The 21,675-nt window shown below is 37.3% G+C and overlaps 1 protein-coding gene across 2 annotated transcripts; it reads left to right on the top strand.

Moving 5' to 3' along the window:
- The first annotated feature begins 1,843 nt into the window (after positions 1 to 1,843).
- Positions 1,844 to 21,121, top strand: LOC147503166 (serine acetyltransferase 2-like). 2 transcript variants are annotated; one of them, XM_086607949.1, is made up of 10 exons: positions 1,844 to 2,214; positions 3,141 to 3,338; positions 3,459 to 3,518; positions 16,816 to 16,911; positions 17,001 to 17,025; positions 17,855 to 17,953; positions 18,836 to 18,998; positions 19,262 to 19,335; positions 20,258 to 20,320; positions 20,852 to 21,121. In XM_086607949.1, the coding sequence occupies exons 1-10, from the start codon at positions 1,954 to 1,956 to the stop codon at positions 20,887 to 20,889; spliced, it is 1,077 nt and encodes a 358-aa protein (XP_086464075.1). In that variant the 5' UTR covers positions 1,844 to 1,953; the 3' UTR covers positions 20,890 to 21,121. The 2 variants fall into 2 exon arrangements, with proteins under 2 accessions (XP_086464075.1, XP_086464074.1); XM_086607948.1 differs by having other exon boundaries at positions 1,845 to 2,214; positions 17,855 to 17,949; positions 18,832 to 18,998.
- Positions 21,122 to 21,675: the final 554 nt, after the last annotated feature.

Below are 21,675 nucleotides of genomic sequence, written 5' to 3'. Positions count from 1 at the left end.
AATGATAACGCATACAATTGTCATTGTGAACCTTTAGTAGCTGGAGCCAAATTGTTTTGTTAATCTGCTCAAAATAAACACGAAACAATGAGTTAGTAAAAGAAAAAAAAAAAACTAATTAAAAATAATGAGATAGATTCAGAAGATTTGGGTATTTGGCAATCGGGGCCTAAGCAAAGTTCCAATAAAATTGTTATATCTTATAAATCGATATGATTTGTTTACGTTATTTCATATGAATGCAAATGCTTAGTTTATTTAACAAAAATTTAGAAAATAACAATTATTGTAAAAATTGATCATAATATTTTATTTTTTCTTTCTTGAATAGTCTCCTCCACAAACATTTTTTTTTTATAACAACAAATTTAGAAGATAACAATTATTGTAAAAATTGATCCTAACATTTTCTTTTGTCTTTTTTGAATAGTCTTCCCCCACAAATATTTTTTTTTATAACAAAAAATTTAGAAGATAACAATTATTGTCAAAATTGATCATAATATATTTTTTTTTATTTTCTCTTGAATAGTCTCTCCACATATTTTTTTTTAATTGAATTTTATTGATAAAAAGAACAAAAATACAAAATGAAGTATAAACATAGGAGTGTTGTGAGGGAGATCCTCACATACGGAAATATCTAAGACAAAACATCATAAATATATGAGAAAGAGTGAAAGAATAAAAAAATGTCCTACACCTGTAACATCGTAGCAGATCATGGCTAAACAACAATATCACAAACTTAAAATTTCAATAGATTTATTTAACAAATAATTACACAATAGAGAGATAGAAAATTCTACACCAAATTAAACAATATAGAAAAACCAAATAAGGCAAAAGAATAATGGAAATAATATTGAAGTGTAGGGTGATGAAGAAATTTAATTAGTTATGGAGGCGTGCCTGTTTATTTATTGGAGAAGGTGAAAACGCTAGAAAAACAAAGTGATTTAATGCGTTTTTTAATTTTCAATTTTCCAATGTAAAACTGTTTATCTAACGCATTAAAATAAATGAAAAACAAATAGTGAGTTTTTTTTCACAATAAAACAATAATAGACTTAGTACTGTAGGTGGGCTATGATATATTGGGCTCCTTGTACTGCGAGCCCTAAGCGGCTGCTTATTTTGCTACTAGAATATGCCCCGTGTCTTAAAGACACTCACCGGCATGCCTTCTGCACATTTCACCTATGCATTAAAGGCCTTCGGCACTGGTTGCAATCATGCTTGGGCATGCATACAATACTTCCATGAGTAAATTCTAAGACAACGAATAGGATGACTTTACTCCAAGATGGTTGCATCAGTGAGTATTTAACACTGGTTTGACTGCTAGCCTTTGGGAACTGGTTCCCGAGTTCGATTCACCCCAACAACAATATTTGTTTTAATCAATTTTATGTTGTTGCAATAAACAAAACAAAGCAGAAAATGATGTTAGAGCGACTCGAACTGTTGACCTGTTGGCATTACAGCCGTTTCGGCTCATGGATCAACTTTGCGACACATTTAGTTAATAGCTGCCAACACGTATCTCGGGGAAAAATAAGAGCACAGTAGCCATTTGATGGTTCTAGATTCGATCTGGACCGTCCTTTATTATAGTTTTGTCCTGTAGTGAAAAAAAAAATCCTATCTTATTAGATAGATATATATATATGGATAAAGGGTCCATGGAGCTCCTATGCGATCACCATCAACCAAAATCCTCACAATGCCATGGGCTTAATATGGGCCTTTTTTTGAACAAAAAGAAGGGTAGTATCGTCATTTGACAACGTGTCAACGTGCACGCATTGATAGGCATAAATGATGAGACGACACTTGGTTTCTGCACTCACTCTCACTCTGCGTTTGGCACCATGCAAATTTGAGTCCCTTCCTCTTTTCTTCTCCCTCTCCATTTTCTAAAAAACTCAAAACTTTGAAACCATAGCATAAATGGGCTGTGCAAGAGAAGAAGACGGGAACTCTTCTCTACCAGAAATGTTCTCAAACGGTTTAGTTCTTGTAGAAGAAAAGAAACTAGAATCTTGTGGTTCTTCTTCGGTTTCAAAGTTTGTTGAGTTTGGATTGGAGAGAGTGTTTCCTTTATATGCAATGGGGAATCTGGAGCCAGATGAGAAAATGGGTGAGTTGGAGTCAGGGAAAGAGGCTGATGATCCTATTTGGGAAGCAGTTAGAGCAGAAGCCAAGTTTGAGGTATTGAGTTTACCTGTTTGATGTAATTATTATGTGTTGGTTGAAAATTTTGTTTGATTGTGAGTAGCCCCCACGTTATTTATATTTGATAAAGATTCTATTTTTATTCAAGTTTTAATTGAATGTATTGTGTTTTGTGTGTTTAGTTGGAAGTTATTGAGATTAGAGAGTTTAAATTTAGAAATGAGTTATAAATAGTAAGAGGGTAGTATGCGTTGTTGGTTGTATTCGATGGGGAGGGATGGGCCGAGAGGGAGAGTAAGTAAAAGGAAGAAGAAGTGAGGAGAGGCCCGATAGAATTCCCAATGTTTCAGATTCTTTAGCTAAAGATAGACAGACTATTAAGGAGTAGGGACTCCTGCGCTGTGCATTGTGCGCACTCGATTTTCAATAAATTCAGCGCTCTAACTGCGGAGCAATGCTCACATTTCTTTGTTATACTAAAAAAATATGTGGTTGGGAAATGAGGCTGGTTGAATGCATGACATATATTCATAAGCAGGGAAGGACTGAAGAAGATGGTGTTGAGGAGAAATGATTATATTTTGAACTTAATTTGACTGTCTTCTGCGCTATCTATGGACAGATATTGGGTGTATTTAAGTTATGGAGAAGATTAGGAAAACAATTAACAATGTCTAGTTATGATGATGGATTTGTTGAAACAAGCCATTATAGGAATAGTTAGTATCAGACTATTGGTTGACATATGTGGCTTTAGTTTCCATTCCCTCAATGATTTGTCTATTAATTACTTGTTTATATAGGTTAGTATTTCGTACATAATTACCCTTTATCAACTGGTTACTTATTGAACCCGATGACCTGGGCATTCAGAATTTTATATTCTCCCCTTGTCTGTAGTGGCTTATTAAAATGAAGTAAAATCATAGAAAACAGATTTTAATACTTGATGATTGTTTCAGGCTGAGAAAGAGCCGATTTTGAGTAGCTTTTTGTATGCCAGTATCATGTCACATGATTGTTTGGAACGAGCATTGGCCTTCGTCCTTGCTAATCGGCTCCAAAATCCTATCCTCTTGGCAACACAGCTGATGGATATATTTGTCGATGTAATGATGCATGATAGAGGTATTCAACGCTCAATTCGCCTAGATGCGCAGGTGATTTCATTGCCATTTCAGGGCATCTGAGTTTCACCATGCTCTTTAAAGTCTCCAATTAATACCTGAAACGAAGCACTGTTTACTGAAGCTATATCTGCTTGCAAATTGTCTTTACAGGCTTTTAAAGACAGAGATCCTTCCTGTTTGGCCTACTGCTGGGTCTTATTGTACCTCAAGGTATAGCATAACAATCACAAGACACATAAGTTACAGAGGATGCAAGTCTGGTTGAATTTTAGTACTGATATCGTGATTAAATTAATATTTGCTGTTATTTGAACATTGTTTATGTATTTGAATTTTATGGATAGTAGCTTAGATGTGATCATGGAAGTCCTGACTCTCTTTTAAGTAACACTAAGGCTTGGACAGTCTTTTGCAATTTGGAAAAATATTTTTTTCCCACAGATTTATGATAATTGACAAGTGCCGACGTCTGCTAGTGGTCATGATTAGTCAATTCTTGCTTCTTTATACTCATCTATACATTGTCCTGGTTCCCTTAAGGAAATGAAATGTTAATTAAGAAATTGCGAACGAAATAAGAAAACTCGCGTCATGAACACAAATCATAAAGCAGAAAAGGTGAAAAGGGAAGATTGTATAGTACAAATTTACAACAACATTTATAGGGAGGCTTTGTTACTTTGAGTTGCTATAATGATTTTCTGAGGGTGTGTGTTGTTTGTTCTTTCTTTTGTATTGCTAAATATATTGATGATGTGTTCTTCTATTGGTTTCTTTGCATTTGAGTTTGCGATGGGGAATGTGAGCAACATAATCGCCTATGTTTGTAATCTTGCCACCGTTGTTAAAATCTGATTTTTTAAAAAAAAAAAAAAGAGGTGAGAGGGGACAGTAAAAAGGGAAAAAGAAGTTACAGGCGTTTGGTATTAGTATAAGTGCAGTCACCTAGGCATGTCTAGCTGTTTGTCCCTAGGTGCTTTGACTCTCATTGATACTGCAAATATATAATCGTTTTAAGTTCCATTTATGTGTTTGCAAGCTAGGTTAGTTGGTAAAGTTTGTGGGAGTTGTGACCACAGACCTTGGTTCAAAATCGTTCAAAATCCCCCAGCGCCATAGAAAATTTTATCTATCCAGTAGAATATAAATATTCATGAGCTGCTTCACTCATTGCAAATAAATTTTGAGTTGGATGCTCCAAAGGTAAGGTGGTATTAGAGCAAGCCCAAAAGTGCCCATTTACTCTTATGTCATCCAAGTATGTTAGTCCACCTGTGAGGCTCAAGTAACACCACTGTTGAGGGGGCATGTTGAGGTGTTTAGTACAGTCTCACATGGAATGTTTAAAGCCTTGCAATATAGTATAAAAGTCCATTGGGCAGCTCTGCTCATTGTCAATTGGTTTTGAGTTAAATGCTTTAAGTTTAAGAGTACGAAAGGAAGAAGTCAAAAGGACGGCAAGCAAAACAATGAGCGTATATGAGAAGGAGACTCTGCTTCAATTTGGGGAAAGATGGAGTCCTCAGCTTAACTCGAGAAGGAAGAAACTTAAAATGTTGATAGCTGGAGATGACAAGAGCCTAGAGGCGTATAGAGGAGGATAAGGCTATTGGGACTTTGGTGGACAACGAGGGTTTGCTGATATTGATGAAGAGACGAAGTAGATGAAAACGGTCGTCTAATTTTCAGCTCTTTAGAAGAAGTGGATGAGGTGTAGGGTAGTTGGTTGGAAATTGGTGAGTTTTGTACATAGGGGTTGTGGGTTGTGGGCCTGATGCTCTAATCCTAGTCCTTGGACTTTGCTTCAATTTGGGTAAAGGTGGAGTCCTCAGGTTAACTCGAGAAAGAAGAATTCCACAATTTACAGATGAAGAGGAAAAGAGCCAAGAAGCGATTAAAGGAGGATAAGGCTACTTGGGACTTTGGTGAACAACGAGGTGTTTTGATTATATTGATGAATAGACAAAGGGGATGAAGATGTTCATCTACTTTTCAGCTATTTAGAAGAAGTGGAGGTGTAGGGTAGTTGGGTGGTGATTGGTGATAGGGTGTGCACGGGTCGGTTCGGGTTGGGTTTGGAGTGAAACTGGCCACTGAACCTACCTAGTCGGTTTAACAATATGGAGAACCGAACCAGCCCGACCTTAAATTCGGTTCGGTTCGTCGGTTCTAAAACAAATCTAAAGAAATTTCTAGTTTTAAGTAAAAAAAAAATCTAAATCAATTATGATTTGATTCTTTAAATCAAGAATTTGAAAAAATGGCTAAACCCACTTTATTTGAACATTGTTCAATATACAATCCATTAAATTTCTTTACACGCCAATAATTTCCCCTCCCCCCCCCAAAAAAAAAACAAATAGAGTAAGGAGGGAAATTAAAAATATATATATATTTAAAGAGAGAGAGAAGAATAAGTAATTTCAATGGTGTATTAGAGAGAAAAGAAGAAGAGGAAGATATTTTAATTGTAGAAGAGAAAATGAGAGGAAAGAGGAGGCTAGGTGAGAGTGGAGTAGAAAGTATGTTTAGGGTTGGTGAGGTATTAGTTGTATATTGTGTCCATATGAAACTATTGGATTTGACATCAATGGCCGTCATAAAAAGTTATATTAAAACATAAAATAATAAAGTCAGGTCGGGTCGGTTCTCACATGTTTAAAATGTTAAAAACCGATGACTGAACCGAACCGTACTTGTCGGTTATGAACTTACCCAACCTGAACCGAACCGGCAATATATAAAAAATTGACCAAAATTGCCTAGTTCGGTTCGGTCGGTTAAGGCGGTTCCTTCCGTTTTTTGCACACCCCTAATTGGTGACATTTGTATATAGGGGTTGTGGGCTTGGTGGTCTAGTCCTAGGACTTTTCCTGTTTGTGATTAGTTTTCATTTTTCTTTTTGTGTTTGTTTTCCTTTTGTTTTCTTTTTTTTAAGGGGGTATAAGACCAACTTCGGTTACTATTTGATAAGTGCCTAAAATTGTATATTTGATTTTGTCAAATTCTTTATATATTTAATTTTGTCATCTAGAACTTGTCAATCAACAAAAATCTCAAAAACTGCAAAATAATCAATAAAATATGATTAGAATAACGGTAAGTGAGGTATCAATCCAGTGAATAAATGGGGAAAAAGAGATTTCATAAACCAATAGCTAACTTGGTAATTAATATTAAAACAATTGTTGAGAATTTCTAATTTTTTATCTATACTAAAATAAAAGTAACTTGTAAGGAAATAATGACTAACTAAAACAATTAATTTTCAAAGATTAATTTATCAAAACCCTTGGTAGAAAGTTACTAACTCACCAACAATTCTTGTATTTCATTTTTATACTTCTTGTTAATTTCTTCGAAACTTCACTAAATCTTAAACGCTAGAATTAGTGGAAAATATAACTTTAAGAACATAATAAAACATTTCAATATTAAATTAAATTTTCTATTCTCTTTGACTCCAAATGAGGAATTTTTAGGAATTCAATATCCACAATAAGAAGTACAAAAAATCTCTTAATCTATATAACAAATTAGAGAAGTGTAGGGCCCACAGGGCCTCTCATCCTATGACAAACAACTTTTCACGTTCTCATGCTGTTTGTGACATGGCGGAATTTAGGGCTCTTTGGTGGTATGTTGTTTTAGTAAACTTAAACCGGCTCATAGGATCGTCTATTTTTCTTTAAGCCACACTGTGAGGGGCTAATATACACAACCAATGTATATTATACACGTGTCCAGTACAACTCATCAAGAGAGCACTCCCCCCTCATAGCAGCTCGCTTCATAGCGAGCCAAACTGTCTCTCCGTCACGAACTGACACCATCAGAAGACACCTTTACATTCCCCAAACGAACTCATGACAAATTGCTTTACAGAGAACCAGCAAACTCACTTCTCCTAACGATCTTATACACTCACCCCACGACCTCACTTCAAAGTGACTCGAGTCGAATGGATGACCTCGTCCTGGAGCGACCTCCATAGTGCTTGCTCACCCCGTTCCATAACGGCTAGTAACGTACGCTTTTACTGATGCATTCAAGGCCGCAGCTTCAGTCGCGCATCTCATCAATCGCCATAAGTCGCCATCATGACCTGAAGACTAGGATCTGACCTGACGCTAAAGAAGAGGAAGGACCGCCAAGGTTTTTAAAGGGGACAGGAACTACGTCTGATATGATTCAAATCATTCAAGTCTCCCCCTAGAGAAAGAACTTGATACGTAGGCAGTTCGTCCAAACGAACTCGGTCAAACCCAATCAATCAACCCATCTCCTTCCAATTGCCTACTATAGTAAGGTTAAACGAAATACAGCCTTTACATTGGCGCGGTCTGCGGAGCGATTTCCTAGAGAAAACAACACAATCAAGTCGTTTTTCTCAGGCCCATGAAGCATGGAAATCCTCATGGATTCAGTCAAGCAACTTGTCTCTGTTGTGAGTATAATGCAACAAGCAATCTCAAACTTAGAAGAAGACAACCAAACCCTGAGGAGAATTTCACTCCTAACCGGGCGCCCTGCATTTGGCATCAACAACCTCAACACTGACGAACCACTCCAGCCAGAAGATGACTCAGAAGACCGAACCAGCACAACCACAAGGAGTACGCTGTACATTTCAGTTCCATACGAACCAGAGAACCATCACAGCCATGACAACAAATATAGCACGAGGAACGCAATACCCAAAACCACCAGAAGAAAAGAACACAATGAGGGAGCAGACAGTTCTACTCGCTATCCAAACCAATGGAAGAAATCCTCGAGGAAATCAAACGCATTCCATTTTTTCAACCCCTCCCCCTGAGAGCAGACAAGCTCCCCAAGAAACCAGGCAATCGCTTCTGCCATTATCACCAACTCTGCAACCACCACACCAATGAATGTCAGCATTTGAAACGCCACATTCAAGACCTTCTCGATAAAGGCTACCCATATGAGTACCTAGCGATTTATTCCAAATCGGCGGATTTACCCCCATGGTGGCACAACTTCAATCCATGAAACTCTCCAGATCGTTAAGCCACATTTTCAACCGCATCAGAAACACTCCATTTTTCAAACCGGATATCAAACTAATACCAAATGTCACCGGTCAACTGTTCTGTCAATTCCACCAAGTTCACTCCCATCACACCGACAAGTGTAAATGCTTGAGAAATTACATACAATACCTGATCAGCAAAGGTCTCTTGAAGAAATTCGTTGACAATGAACTGCAACAATCTAGCAGAGGTCCATAACAAAGGGACTACATCCACCAGTACGCCAACAGTGGCGAACCACAAAAATAAAAGAGAGGTCAAACTACTGGGGCTTTTACTTAAACACGCATCCTAACAGTCAAGACCAGAATAGAACATGACTCCCCCCATTCCACACTCCCAGTTCGCAAATGGATTCACCCATATCATCCAGATTCACCGACCTACGATTCATTAAACACCACAACGACGATGTATGGCGAGGATTGGCAAGCGCCACACATCGGCTAATCCGGCCACGGTACACCACGGTTAAGCAAAGCACCGCCATCATCTGAGCAAAGGAGTATCTATGCTTTCTCAAAGGTTAATTCAACATGTTTTCTTTATTTCGTCAATGTCTTACCTCTATTCATCAATAAAGTTATCCCTCTTTCATGGAACATGTTTTGCTCCGTACTTACAATTCAGTATAGAAAAATCCTAGTTCACAATGTCAAACCAGTTCACTTCCACACACGTAAGAACGACTAACGAACTGCGATAACCACAAAGTCACACTTTGACTCCCCCATAACAAGGGAGATGAACATTACACCAGGACGATGTACCCAAGAAACTCTGTCCAAACGAAAAACACATTAACTAACTCAAAACTCACTCTTACTTAAGAGAGACGTCACCAAACCACATAGTACGAAGCGTACTAATCAACTAGCAGTACGCTCAAATACGTCCTGGCCACAAACAGCCCCCGATCTCACATACTCAGAGCAGATCAATACCAGTCATATTCCCACACCAAGATCAACGCGTAATCATAGTCGCATAGCGCAAACCATACACTAGGGGCTTCGCCAATAAACAAATGCACCGATAGAAACACCCCACCAATCCGGATGGATATTCTACCATTAGTCTGTATTAACAGCAACGTGCAAGGCCGCATTTCTTTTGCAGGATCAATTCCACACGTGATTACCTCACGAGTTCACTCCAAAGTGACTCCAGCCGGGTAAATAGTCTCGCCAGCTGGGGACCTATATTTCTAGGACCAGTTCAGGATCGAGCTATCATGGTATCATACTAGTGGAGAGCGGAAGCTAGGAGCAACTCAATATGAACTTACCTCACGAGCTCACTCCAAAGTGACTCCAACCGGGTAAATAATCTCGCCAGTTGGGGACCTATATTTCTAGGACCAGTTCAGGATCGAGCTATTATGGTATCATACCAATGGAGAGCGGAAGCTAGAAGCAACTCAACATAAACTTACCTCACGAGCTCACTCCAAAGTGACTCCAGCCGGATAAATAGTCTCGCCAGTTGGGGACTTATATTTCTAGGACCAGTTCAGAATCGAGCTATCATGGTATCATACCAATAGAGAGCGGAAGCTAGGAGTAACTCAACATGAACTTACCTCACGAGCTCACTTCAAAGCGACTCTAGGCGGGTAAATAGTCTCGCCAGCTGGAGACCTATATTTCTAGGACAAGTTCAGGATTGAGCTATCATGGTATCATACCAATGGAAAACAGAAGCTAGGAGCAACCCAACGATGGAATGGCCACTCAGTCTACTGAAGCGCCATCCAACCTATAGATCGGTCACTCATACGACGATCTGAAGTCAGGCACAGCTCATCACGTACTCACCCCACTAGCTCACTCCAAAGTAACTTAAGCCGGGTGGACGACCTCGTTCAGGAGAAACTATTGTTTGGAATGGCCACTCAGTCTACTGAAGCGCCACCCAACCTACAAATCGATCACTCATTTGCAGGACGATCTGAAGATAGGAGCAACCTAACGATGGAATGGCCACTCAGTCTACAGATGAGTCACCGACCCTAAAGATTGCTCACTCATACACAGGAAAATCTAAAGCTAGGCGCGTTCCAGCACAAAACTACAAGCTATGGAACTATACTTCTAAGATCGCAAAAAGTACATACTTACCACCTTCCGCCTCACTAAACGAAGTCTCATAAAGATTTTTATTCAACTTTGCTGCCGACTTGCATCTATTTGGAAAATCTTCAACTTTTACCAACTTAGCTCGCTCTATATCGAGTTGACGTACCAGATTGCTATTTTCCGAAGCCAATCTGAACTTCTCCGCAGCCAAATCTTTAGATTTTTTCTTCAAAAACATCCAAGTCAAACTCACTAAGGTCAATAGTTTTAGAGAGAGATGGACCATCCATCGCCACCTTCCCATCACAAGTTCCTACATTCCCCACATTATCAGCAACATCACCGACCTTCCTTTTCAAATTTGGCGGTCAAACTGCCACAGTCACCTCCTCTAGATCAAAGAAAGAGCCTTCTGGGCGCAGAAGACATTCCCGGTCATTTTCACCCACAGGACGCTTGCTAACAGAACGCAGCGTCAAATTATTTCCAGCATTCGAACTGCCCCCAAGGCTACCACCAGTCCTCATCCGAGCTGAAAGACACACACCTCTCGATTCGTTCAAAACAGCTTTAACCACCTCGTTCCCCATGACAAAGTCCGAATCAGAGTCCGAATCACTCACAAGTAAAGGATGTATAGTCATTACCTTATATGCTTCCCACGTGTGAACTTAAACTCTCATCAGCTCGCCCTAATGAACAGGAATGAACTAATGAGAGGGGGCTGTGTGAGGGGCTAATATACACAACCAATGTATATTATATACGTGTCCAGCACAACTCATCAAGAGAGCACTCCCCCCTCATAATAGCTCGCTTCATAAAGGTGTCTTCTGATGGTGTCAGTTCGTGACGGAGAGACCAAAGCTGTCTCCTCCGACACCATTAAGACACCTTACATTCCCAAACGAACTCATGACAAATCGCTTCACAGAGAACCAGCAAATTCACTTCACCTAACGACCTTATACACTCACCCCACAACCTCTCTTCAAAGTGACTCGAGTCGAATGGACGACCTCGTTCTGGAGCGACCTCCATAGTGCTCGCTCACCCCGTTCCATAACGGCTAGTAACGTACGCTTTTACTGATGCATTCAAGGTCGCAGCTTCAGTCTCGCACCTCATTAATCGCCATAACTCGCCATCATGACCTAAAGATTAGGATCTGACCTGACGCTAAAAAAGAGGAAGGACCGCCAAGGTTTTCTATATAAAGGGGACAGGAACTACGTCTACCTGATTCAAGTCTCCCTCCAGAGAGAGAACTTGATATGTAGGCAGTACGTCCAAACTAACTCGGTCAAACCCAAACGAACTTGCCTATTTACACCATTTGGGCTGTTGCAACGTCAAACCCCTAAACACTTTGTGATTGGACACTAACCATTTGGTCTGGGATTTTCATGTTATGGCTATTTGGGTTGTTAGGTTTTTTAAGTTGGCGGACTTGGGTTGGGCTTTTTATAGTTGGGTCGTACAACATAAGCAAATACTAGTAACTAATAAAGCCGAGTCTAAAAGATTTTTAACAAAAAAAATAAACTAACAATGGAAAATACCCAATATTTTCCATGGTGATAGAAACCATGCACATTTAACCTTAGTGTAAAAATCCATTAAAAAGAGATATCATTGGATTTTATGAAAAACACATATAGTGGAGATTCTAACAAAAAGGACAAAAACAAAATAACAAAAAATTTATGGAGAGCTTTCACTTTCCACCATGGGGTGGAAATTTTGCCCTCCATGCTATTAATTAACATGAAAGAATAATTAAAGACAAGGGATATAATGAACATTGAAACTGCCTTTATTGTTTTGACGTTTATCTTCGGAAAATTACACACTCTAGAACACTTTTCCTCACTAATTAAATGAACTAAAACTACAAAGCAAAATTTCTACTAATTGAATACTAGAATGGAGACGCTTTCAATGCCAATTCTCTTATCTATTTATAGCTTCCACAAACAAAATCTTGGTGTATGTAATATCTTCACACAAAATGAAAATAATCTTTGTTATATGGGAAGAAAATATAATAGAAAGGAATTTAGGAAATGGAATATGAAAGAGATATTATCGAGGCATGAAGAAGGAATGAAATATTAATTGGTAATAAAATAAAAGATAAAATGGAATGACATGGTTTTGAATTAGGAATTGAGTGATTGGCAAGAATATGGTGAGGATATGAGAGAATATATATGGTGGCAAGAATATAAGGTATTAAGGAATGATTTGATATAATGAAATCAAGGAAATAAATAATTAATGAAAATGAGGATATTTAATGTGGTGAAAATGGTAAGAATATATGGTGGTAGTTGCAATTATCCTTTCTTGATTTTCTTTCATAATTATCAATTCTCTAACATTTCTTTCCATTCTTGATAACACAATTTATTCCATGAGCTCTCACTTATTGATTCTTTAAATGATCTTCTTTGGCTCATGGGCTTGGGCTTTGACCAACATCTTTATTTCCTACAAAAAATATTAAACCAAATTAATATAACTTATTTTGCATTGGGACCAGTGGTGGAGCCAAGGGCTGGCGTACCCTCAACCTTATATAAAAAAAAAAGTACTTTGGCTTAACTTGCTTTCAAAGTAAACCAAATAAAAGGTGCACATTTACCGTACTTATGTTTATCAGTTAACTTGCTTTTGAAAGGAAACCAACCAAAATTACAAAAGGGCACACATGCATGATGTACTTGATGTACAATCGTACAGACGTACCAAAAATGCAAAAAAAGCAAAATAGAAAACCCAACAATCACTCAAACTAGAAAACCCACTCATATAAACCCAAACAAAGAAACCCTCTCGTATTTATCAAAAAACAGAGAGGAAAAAAAAACCATCACGTACTCTACTTCTCCATTCTCTATTACTTTATATTAAAATTTAAGTCTTTTACTCTCCTACACAAACAAATACCTTTACACCTACCAGTTTTGTGGAAGTAACTAGGTAATCTTTATATTATTTAATTTTTTATCATCTTTTTGATTTTTTTTTTGTACTGATTCCTAAACCATATTATTTAGATTTTTATATGTTTGTGATTATTATTTTATTTTATGAACATCATTATTGGTGGTTTATTTTAATTTGTACAATTTCAATTAAATTGATTGGTAGTTTATTTTAATTGTTTAAATAGCTATGCTAAAGTATTTGATAAAAAAAAAGTTGTTGCGCGCTCAACCAACTAGTAACACAGATCATGTTGTTAGTGTTGAAGTAGGATCCTCTTCAAAGTGAAGTCACCAAGAAACTGAGAATGGTGGTGTTTGACAATCTACGTCAAAGCGGGTTCAACATGAAAATCGTGAAGAACTTGACTTGATTAGTCTTCCGGGAGACCCTGGATTGAGGAACAAGATTTCAGATTATCATCCTAATGATTATGACTTGGTGAGAAGAGCATATTTGTTTAGGGGTCCTTGCCAGCCTAATCATACTTTAACTCCAAGGACAATAGGCAAGAGGAACCATCGCTTTCAGAAAGAGTGGTATGGAGAGTTTAGTTGGTTGGAATATAATATTCACAAGGATGCCGCATTTTGTCACTATTGTTATCTCCTTAAACTTGATCAGGAGGCACAAGGAGGCGGAGATGTTTTTCCTCACAAGGGGTTTACTAATTAGGAAAGTAAATCCAAATTAAAAGAGCATGTTGGAGGACCAAATAGTGCTCATAATATTGTTTATAGGGCAACATGGGCATTGCTAAATCAAGAACAACATATCGAAACATTTCTTGAGAGACAATCTGACCAAGTTCGAAGGGATTATCGAATACATCTAACTGCAATAACTGATTGTATTAGGTTTCTTTTGAGACAAGGTTTAGCTTTCCGTGACCATGATGAATCAGAGGAGTCGATCAATAAAGACAATTTTCTTGAACTTATACGATTTTTGAAAGATCATAACGAAGTCATTAAGAACGTTCTTGATAATGCTTCTAAAAATCGGAAATTGATCTCGCCTGATATACAAAAAGAGATTGTGAATGCAGTTGCTGTGGAAACTACAAATGCTATTTTAAAGGATTATGGAAATTCATTGTTTCCTATTTTAGTTGGTGAAGTATGTAATATATCAATTAAAGAGCAAATGACAATTGTTTTGCGTTATGTCGACAAGAAAGGTTGCGTGATTGAAAGATTTTTTGGAGTTGTGCGTGTTAAGGAAACTAGTGCAGTAACACTTAAAAAGGCAATTGATAAGTTGTTCTTTAAGTATGGATTAAGCATATCTAGACTGCGTGGACAAGGGTATGATGGGGCTAGCAATATGCAGGGTGATTTGAATGGCCTAAAACCACTTATAATGAAAGAGAATGAGTATACATTTTATGTTCATTGTTTCGCTAATCAATTTCAATTAGCCTTTGTATCAATTGCAAAGAACCATGAGTCAATTGCTAATCTTTTTCGTGTTCTCTCTAATGTGGTAAATACTGTTAGAGCATCATGTAAGCGACGAGATATGTTACGCGAAACAATGAAGGCTAGAGTTGTTGAAGCCTTACTAAGCGGAGAAATTTCAAGTGGCAAAGGGTTGAATCAAGAGACTAGTCTTAAACGATCTGGTGACACTCGATGGGGCTCGCACTATTATACATTTCTTGGCATGATAAACACTTATGGTTTAGTACTTGATGTGCTTGATAATATAGCGGAAGATGGTTCAAACTCGGAACAAAGAGGTGAGACTTACAGATTATTGAGTTTAGCGCAGTCTTTTGAATTTATCTTAAATTTGCATTTGATGAAAGCAATACTAGGAATTAGCAATGATTTGTCAAAGGCTTTGCCGTGTGAAGACCAAGACATTGTCAATGCCATGACTCTTATTAAAATAACAAAGGTACGCTTACAGACAATGAAAGATGATGGGTGGGATAGTTTCTTGATTGAAGTTTCTTCACTATGTGCCAAACATGATGTGGCTGTTCCAAATATGGAAGAGAGGTATGTGGCTCGAGGGAGGTCTCGACGAAGAGCGGAAGGAAGCACCAATTTACATTACTATTGTGTTGGATTATTCTATCACTGTATTGATTTGCAGCTTCAAGAGTTAAACGACCGGTTTAATGAAGCAAACACATAATTACTTCTTTGCATGGCATGTCTTGATCCTTGTGAGTCGTTTGCTGCTTTCGATAAGCAAAAGTTGATCCATTTTGCTCGACTTTATCCCGATGATTTTTCAGAGATAGATCAAATAGAATTAGCGGATCAGCTTGAGAATTATATCATTGATGTGCGTTCCGATACTAAGTTTGGTAAAGTAAATGAAATTAGTAGCCTAGCCAAAAAAATGGTTGAGATGGAGAAAGACATTGTGTACCCACTTGTGTATTTGTTGATTAAGTTAGTACTGATTTTACCTGTTGCTACTGCTATTGTGGAGAGAGCATATTCTGCTATGAATATCATAAAAAATCGTCTGCGCTATCGGATGACGGATGAATGGTTGAATGATTGTTTAATAACATACATTGAAAAAGAAGTTTTTGATAGCATTGATACCGAGTTGATCTTGCAACACTTCCAAAAGATGAAGAAGGATGACAAAAAAGGTCGCCGAGGACAACTATGAAGAAGTGCTTGTTTAGATTGAATTCTTTTTTCTTTTCTTATTTTTTTATAATACATTTATTGTAATCATTTTATATGATTTTTTTATGTTCAAAATATACTTGTTTTGTGACCAGGTTTGAATTTTTAGTTAAAAAAGAAATTAGTGTATTTTTTTTTATGCTTGGTTTCTGGGTAGCTCACCCTTACTTATATTCGTGGCTCTGCCACTGCCCCAAAAGACATGCACATACATACAAATAATAATCTGTTATGACAAAAAAAATGTGCATAATACTATGGAATTATTAGAATGTATGGTTTTTCGTAAAAAATACGCAATTAAGCATGAATGTTATTATAATGTGCGTATAAAAATATATATAAAACAATTTTAGGCACTTATCAGTTACATTGGTACTTGGGTTGGTATTGATGTAATAGCTGTAGCTCCTAGCCTCCTACTACCAATATAATACTTAGTACTTATCAAAAGAAGAAGAAAAAATCGAGAGTGATGGCGTGTCAACCTCCAGATTGGCAGACCTCCATAGTTGAACTTGAACTTAACAATTGTTTTTTTTTTGGTGGTTAGAACAAGAAAAAAATTTGGATTTGATATTATCTGATCGGCGGGTGTGTGCGTGTGTGTTAGATTAATTTTTGCTGCTGCTGCGTGTGTTTGGGGTGTGTGGGGGGCGGGGGTTTAAACAGAGAAAATAGGAGACATTTTTTTGCGTTAAATGTATATTTTTCTTTCTTGTAGGGTTTCCATTCCTTGCAGTCATATCGAGTGGCACACGCTTTGTGGAATAGAGGACGCAAAGTGTTGGCCTTGGCCTTGCAAAGCCGAATAAGTGAAGTAATCTTTCAATGCCTTACTGCTAAGCAATGTTGATGTTACTGATTTTTGGTTTCCCATCTAATGCATCTATATTCCTTTCTTGTTAGGTTTTTGGAGTTGATATACACCCAGGTATGCTTATATACACCTTAAGAACATGATCTACAATTTAAAACTGTCAATAATCCCATAAGTGAATCACATGATATTAGCCCATTGACTATAGGAACTCTATTATAGGATACTGCTTTCTGCTAGGATATTTCTTTGCACGAACATTTTTAGGTAGTGCAGTACTTTCTATAAACACCAAAATTAGCATGGTCACTTTGAGCGTCAACTTCTAAAGTTTCAAACAAGCTAATTTGATAAAAGTTTGTAGTACCATGTTACCTTTGTCCATGTAAAGCACTCCATTTTATCCTTCCCTTTTTCGAAATTTAGTATGATGGTCATTTTACTCTTTTGTCCATTCCAACGTATTCGTCATTTACAAAAGTATTTAGCAGATTATATGACGAAACATAAATAAGGGAGATCTCGTATGTATAACACCATCTCTTATTAAATGTTCCTGTCCCTATCATTGTGATAAGCTGCTCCACTTTAGCACCACATATTTCCCCACTGTACCACCCCGCAAGAGAGGTGTGTGGTTTTACTCAAAAGTCCTCAGTTATCAGTACTAAGTAGTATTGATGTTATTATGTGTCTTATGGTGGGCTGCATTTTCCATATTCTAGATTCATACTCGGGTTTAAGTAGCAAATTTAAAAGTATCTGTCTTATTGTGGATTTATCTCGTATCTATTTGTTGTTCAACAGCATATATCTTTTAAACAGATGTATTGATATTCAAGCTGCATGTAAAGAATTGCTCTTCTTCCCTTCTTTCATTTCAAGGTTCTAGGAGATGATATTGTGAAGTCATTTTTCTGGTTCTAAAAATGCTATCTCACAGCTGCCAAAATTGGAGAGGCAATTCTTTTGGATCACGGGACGGGTGTAGTTATTGGCGAGACTGCTGTTATTGGAAATAGAGTTTCACTTATGCAGGCAAGTGGACTTCAATTTTATACTTTACTTTCTATGTAATAAAAGTAATTGGTAAGTGGAGTTGCAGCTATGCGAGGTGAGTCATGCCAGAGGTCAATGTAGAGCCATATAAATTTCCATTCAATTTTTGTTCAAGCTGAACCAACCCAATTTTAGGTCTGTGGTTTTCAATTCAAGCCCATTCAGATATGCCACTTGTGTTACTTTTTAGTTATTAATTATTAGAAGAGAAACTACCCACGTTGCTTATATATTGTAAGACTTATTTGCCTAACAGCGATTGAGTGAGGCAGGCAAATATATTATCCAATTTTCAGCACATGGGAATTTGGATAGTAGGAGAAGTGTGCCTTACTGAGTACTTGTCTGGACTTCTGTATATAAACACACTTTTTTTACCTAATGGAAGTAGAAGGGAATATTTGGGCTTGATTTTGGAGTTCACCTTCCAAAAACAAAATATAAGTATTGTTTTACTTCTACTTTTGACTATGAATTGCTAACTCTTCTCCAGAAACTGAATATCGGTATCGGACATGTGTGGGATACTGACACTCTCCCCACAAATGTCTGACACGCGATTTGAAACTACCCGCAAAAGTTAGTTGTCGTTAATAGGCTATTGATATAAAAAAAATGCAAAATGTTTTAAAAAATGAAAATAAATAATGAATAACATTCTATATTACAAGACATGTTCTTATGTAGAAGATATTGGCCGCATCACACTTTGGTTTCTGACTGAGCATCAGTCAGTAGATTTTGGTGGACATTGATTAAATAAATTTGCAATTATGCACGTTTTTTTGCGTCTTTTCTAGGAGACTTTGCTTGAGAAATTTTCAGTTGGATTTACTGATGAGAGCTATTTTTTTTCTTCAGGGAGTAACTTTAGGTGGAACTGGTAAAGAAATTGGAGACCGCCATCCAAAAATTGGTCAAGGAGCATTAATCGGTCCTAGTGCAACTATACTTGGAAATATCAAGATAGGTGATGGAGCTATGATTGCTGCTGGTTCTCTTGTACTAAAGGACATCCCTCCACACAGGTAATATGCAACCTATTACTGCATTAACAGGTTCCAATATTTGTCCTCGGGTATGTAGAAAGTTCTATTAGTTTATATGTTGAAGTGGTTACCTGTGTTTCCAATATAAAATGTCAAATGTACCTATGCAAACAAAAATCAGCACATATTTATGATTATTCCAGGTCCATGACATTCTTTTCTCACCCAAGTCATTGGGATTTATTATATAGAATCTCTTACTATTTATTAAAGTGGTGACACTCTTTCTTTCCTTTCAAAAGCATCGTTGCAGGAATACCGGCAAAGGTGGTTGGATATGTTGAAGAGCAAGACCCATCTTTGACAATGAAGCATGGTATGCTAGAAATTATATGTACACATCTAAAATAAGTCAGGGTTTGAGGATCCATAGTTCCACTTATTGCTTCTCCCCTTCGCTTTGATATGAGTGTATGATTGTACAATACTCACCATTTGGTTAGTTGGTTACATCGTTTGACAGCACCTTCTATATCATATTTCTGGACATGGAGAATTGTGGGACAAAAATCATCATCTGTTTGGTTGTTTTAACTAATCGAAAAAAAAAATTACATTCTTTGGACTTAATTGAGTGTTTCTGAAAATTTAGCGAAGATGAGGTTATTTTGGAATTTCGGCTTGGGAATTAGATGTCCGTGTGTCAGCCAATTGTCTTATTTGTGCTTTCTGTTTTCCACACATGCATGTCAGATTGGAGGATAGTGTGATGCTTTGGCCTACTTGCAGACATATACACAACTGATTTATCTTGATTCAGAATTCTTGATTTGTATTTCAAGCGTCACATTGTACCTAAATGGTTCATCTTTCTTTGGTTCGACAATGATGGTTTAGATGAAGGCCATAACTGTCATTGTAACATTTATTCCAGGAAGGGACTTGAATAATAGTTAAATGAACCCAACATCTTACAGATATTTTGATTTTAGTGATTTACTATTCTCCTACAATTAATGGATGTGATGGTACTGCATTGATGTTACTCTAGCATTTTCTAAAATTAAGTCCCTATATTCATTCATTGTCCAGTCTGGTTGAATGCATATTTAGTTTCAAATATAAATTTAGATGTCTTGTTTAGTTACGTATATTCATACCTGTTACATTAGAGATCCTAAATAAGTATGGTAATATACAAGGTCTTGCTATCATACACTTTTATGAGTTTTATCCCCTTAAAACTGCCCCTTCTAAACAAAGATTATCTCTTATTTTGTTATTCATCAAACTTGCAGACGCTACCAAAGATATTTGTCTGCGTGATGCTGCTGCTGATTCCAAGGATGGAAGGTCCCGTGGTGAGTTCTGAGTAAGGATCTTTTAGAGCAGTAGACCGTTAATTATAGTTTTAGGCACAAATTTTGTCACAAGACTGTCAAATGATTCATTTTACAAGGGCTGTAAGAAAGACCGAAAGTAGCTCTGTATTTCCATTCACCATGTGAAGTAAGAGTTGGGCGGTCATATGATATTAGTAATTCAATGCTGAGTGGTCCAGAATCTCTGACCCATATACGATAATTACTCCAGAATCATTTTTTGGAATCTTGTTCTTTGAAAGATAGAGAAAATAAATTTTCTTGTACATGGCTTGCCCTCCTTAGGACCATGTTTCACACAGTAGATATTCTGTGAGCCACTCCCCAGAAGTAAGGCTGATTACATCTCATGTTTTTCAAGTCCCTGTGTCCACGTTCTGCAAGCTGTTGCTTAAACGTATGCCATCAAAAAGCATGTGCCCGAGCCTCTTCTGAACATAAGATATATCGCTCTTAATATTTTGGTTAATTTTCTCAAGTGCTGACTTGTTTATTCAATCCATCTTGCAGTGAATTCGGTTTCAAAAGAGAACGGGAGAAGCACATGATCATCAATCTCTTTGATTAGTGCATGTATACTTGAGCATACTTGTTGTACTTTGTAATGGTTCAAGCTACATCAGATGACATATCTAGTTCTGTAAAGTTATTTTCTTGTTCAGCCAAGAAAAATGGTTGTTATTTTCTTCTGGTAATTGTAACATTATGGAAAGTAGGTACATGTAGTGACTCCAACATTCGCACATTTCAAAATAGGAACAAAGAGAAGATTTATAGACTGGTGATAAGCTGTGAAACTGATGATTATCAAGTGAGCGGAGTGAACGTTTTTGCGCGGCTGGGGGTTATGTGGCCTAGTTGGTAGGTTTCTGTCTGTCCGTCTTCAATCTCACCGCCACTTTCCCTCTCCCTCTCCCTTCTTCACTCTCTGCTCACTCCCACTGCTAGCAGTTAAACTAGTAGATTTTGGTTTGTGAACAAAAACAGGGGAGAAGCCAGTAGCTATGAAGTCAAACTCTTTATTCAAGTCTTGGCTTATTAGGAAACAATGTTCTTCTAGGTAAGTATGTAGTGGTTGCTCGAATGTAAATCAAATGAGCATCAAAATCTTGGAAATTAACTTCTACAACTTACTTTCTTTGGACGTGAATTTTGTATATTAGACGAAGGAAAAAGAAAAACAGAATTCCGTTGCCGGGGGACTCTCGGGTGAGAGCCGAGTATCCTAAGCGGTTGTATTATATAAACTCTTACATTTGATAATGATAGTGAAAGTGAACATCAAACAATCACTTTCCAGGTCAGTGATACGTATTGCTTTACATTCAGTACTC

The sequence above is a fragment of the Coptis chinensis genome, chromosome 4 (genome assembly GCF_015680905.1).
Source record: "Coptis chinensis isolate HL-2020 chromosome 4, ASM1568090v1, whole genome shotgun sequence".
Taxonomy (NCBI): Eukaryota; Viridiplantae; Streptophyta; class Magnoliopsida; order Ranunculales; family Ranunculaceae; genus Coptis; species Coptis chinensis.
The sequence above is the reverse complement of the archived record's forward strand: the minus strand, read 5'-3'. Positions and strand labels throughout refer to the sequence as shown.

Excerpts from the sequence above, each read along its gene's own strand:
- LOC147503166 (XM_086607949.1), top strand. The coding sequence starts at position 1,954 with ATGGGCTGTGCAAGAGAAGAAGACGGGAACTCTTCTCTACCAGAAATG. Across the intron at positions 2,215-3,140 it reads GAGCAGAAGCCAAGTTTGAG|GCTGAGAAAGAGCCGATTTT; the intron begins GTATTGAGTTTA and ends TGATTGTTTCAG. Across the intron at positions 18,999-19,261 it reads AAGGACATCCCTCCACACAG|CATCGTTGCAGGAATACCGG; the intron begins GTAATATGCAAC and ends TCCTTTCAAAAG.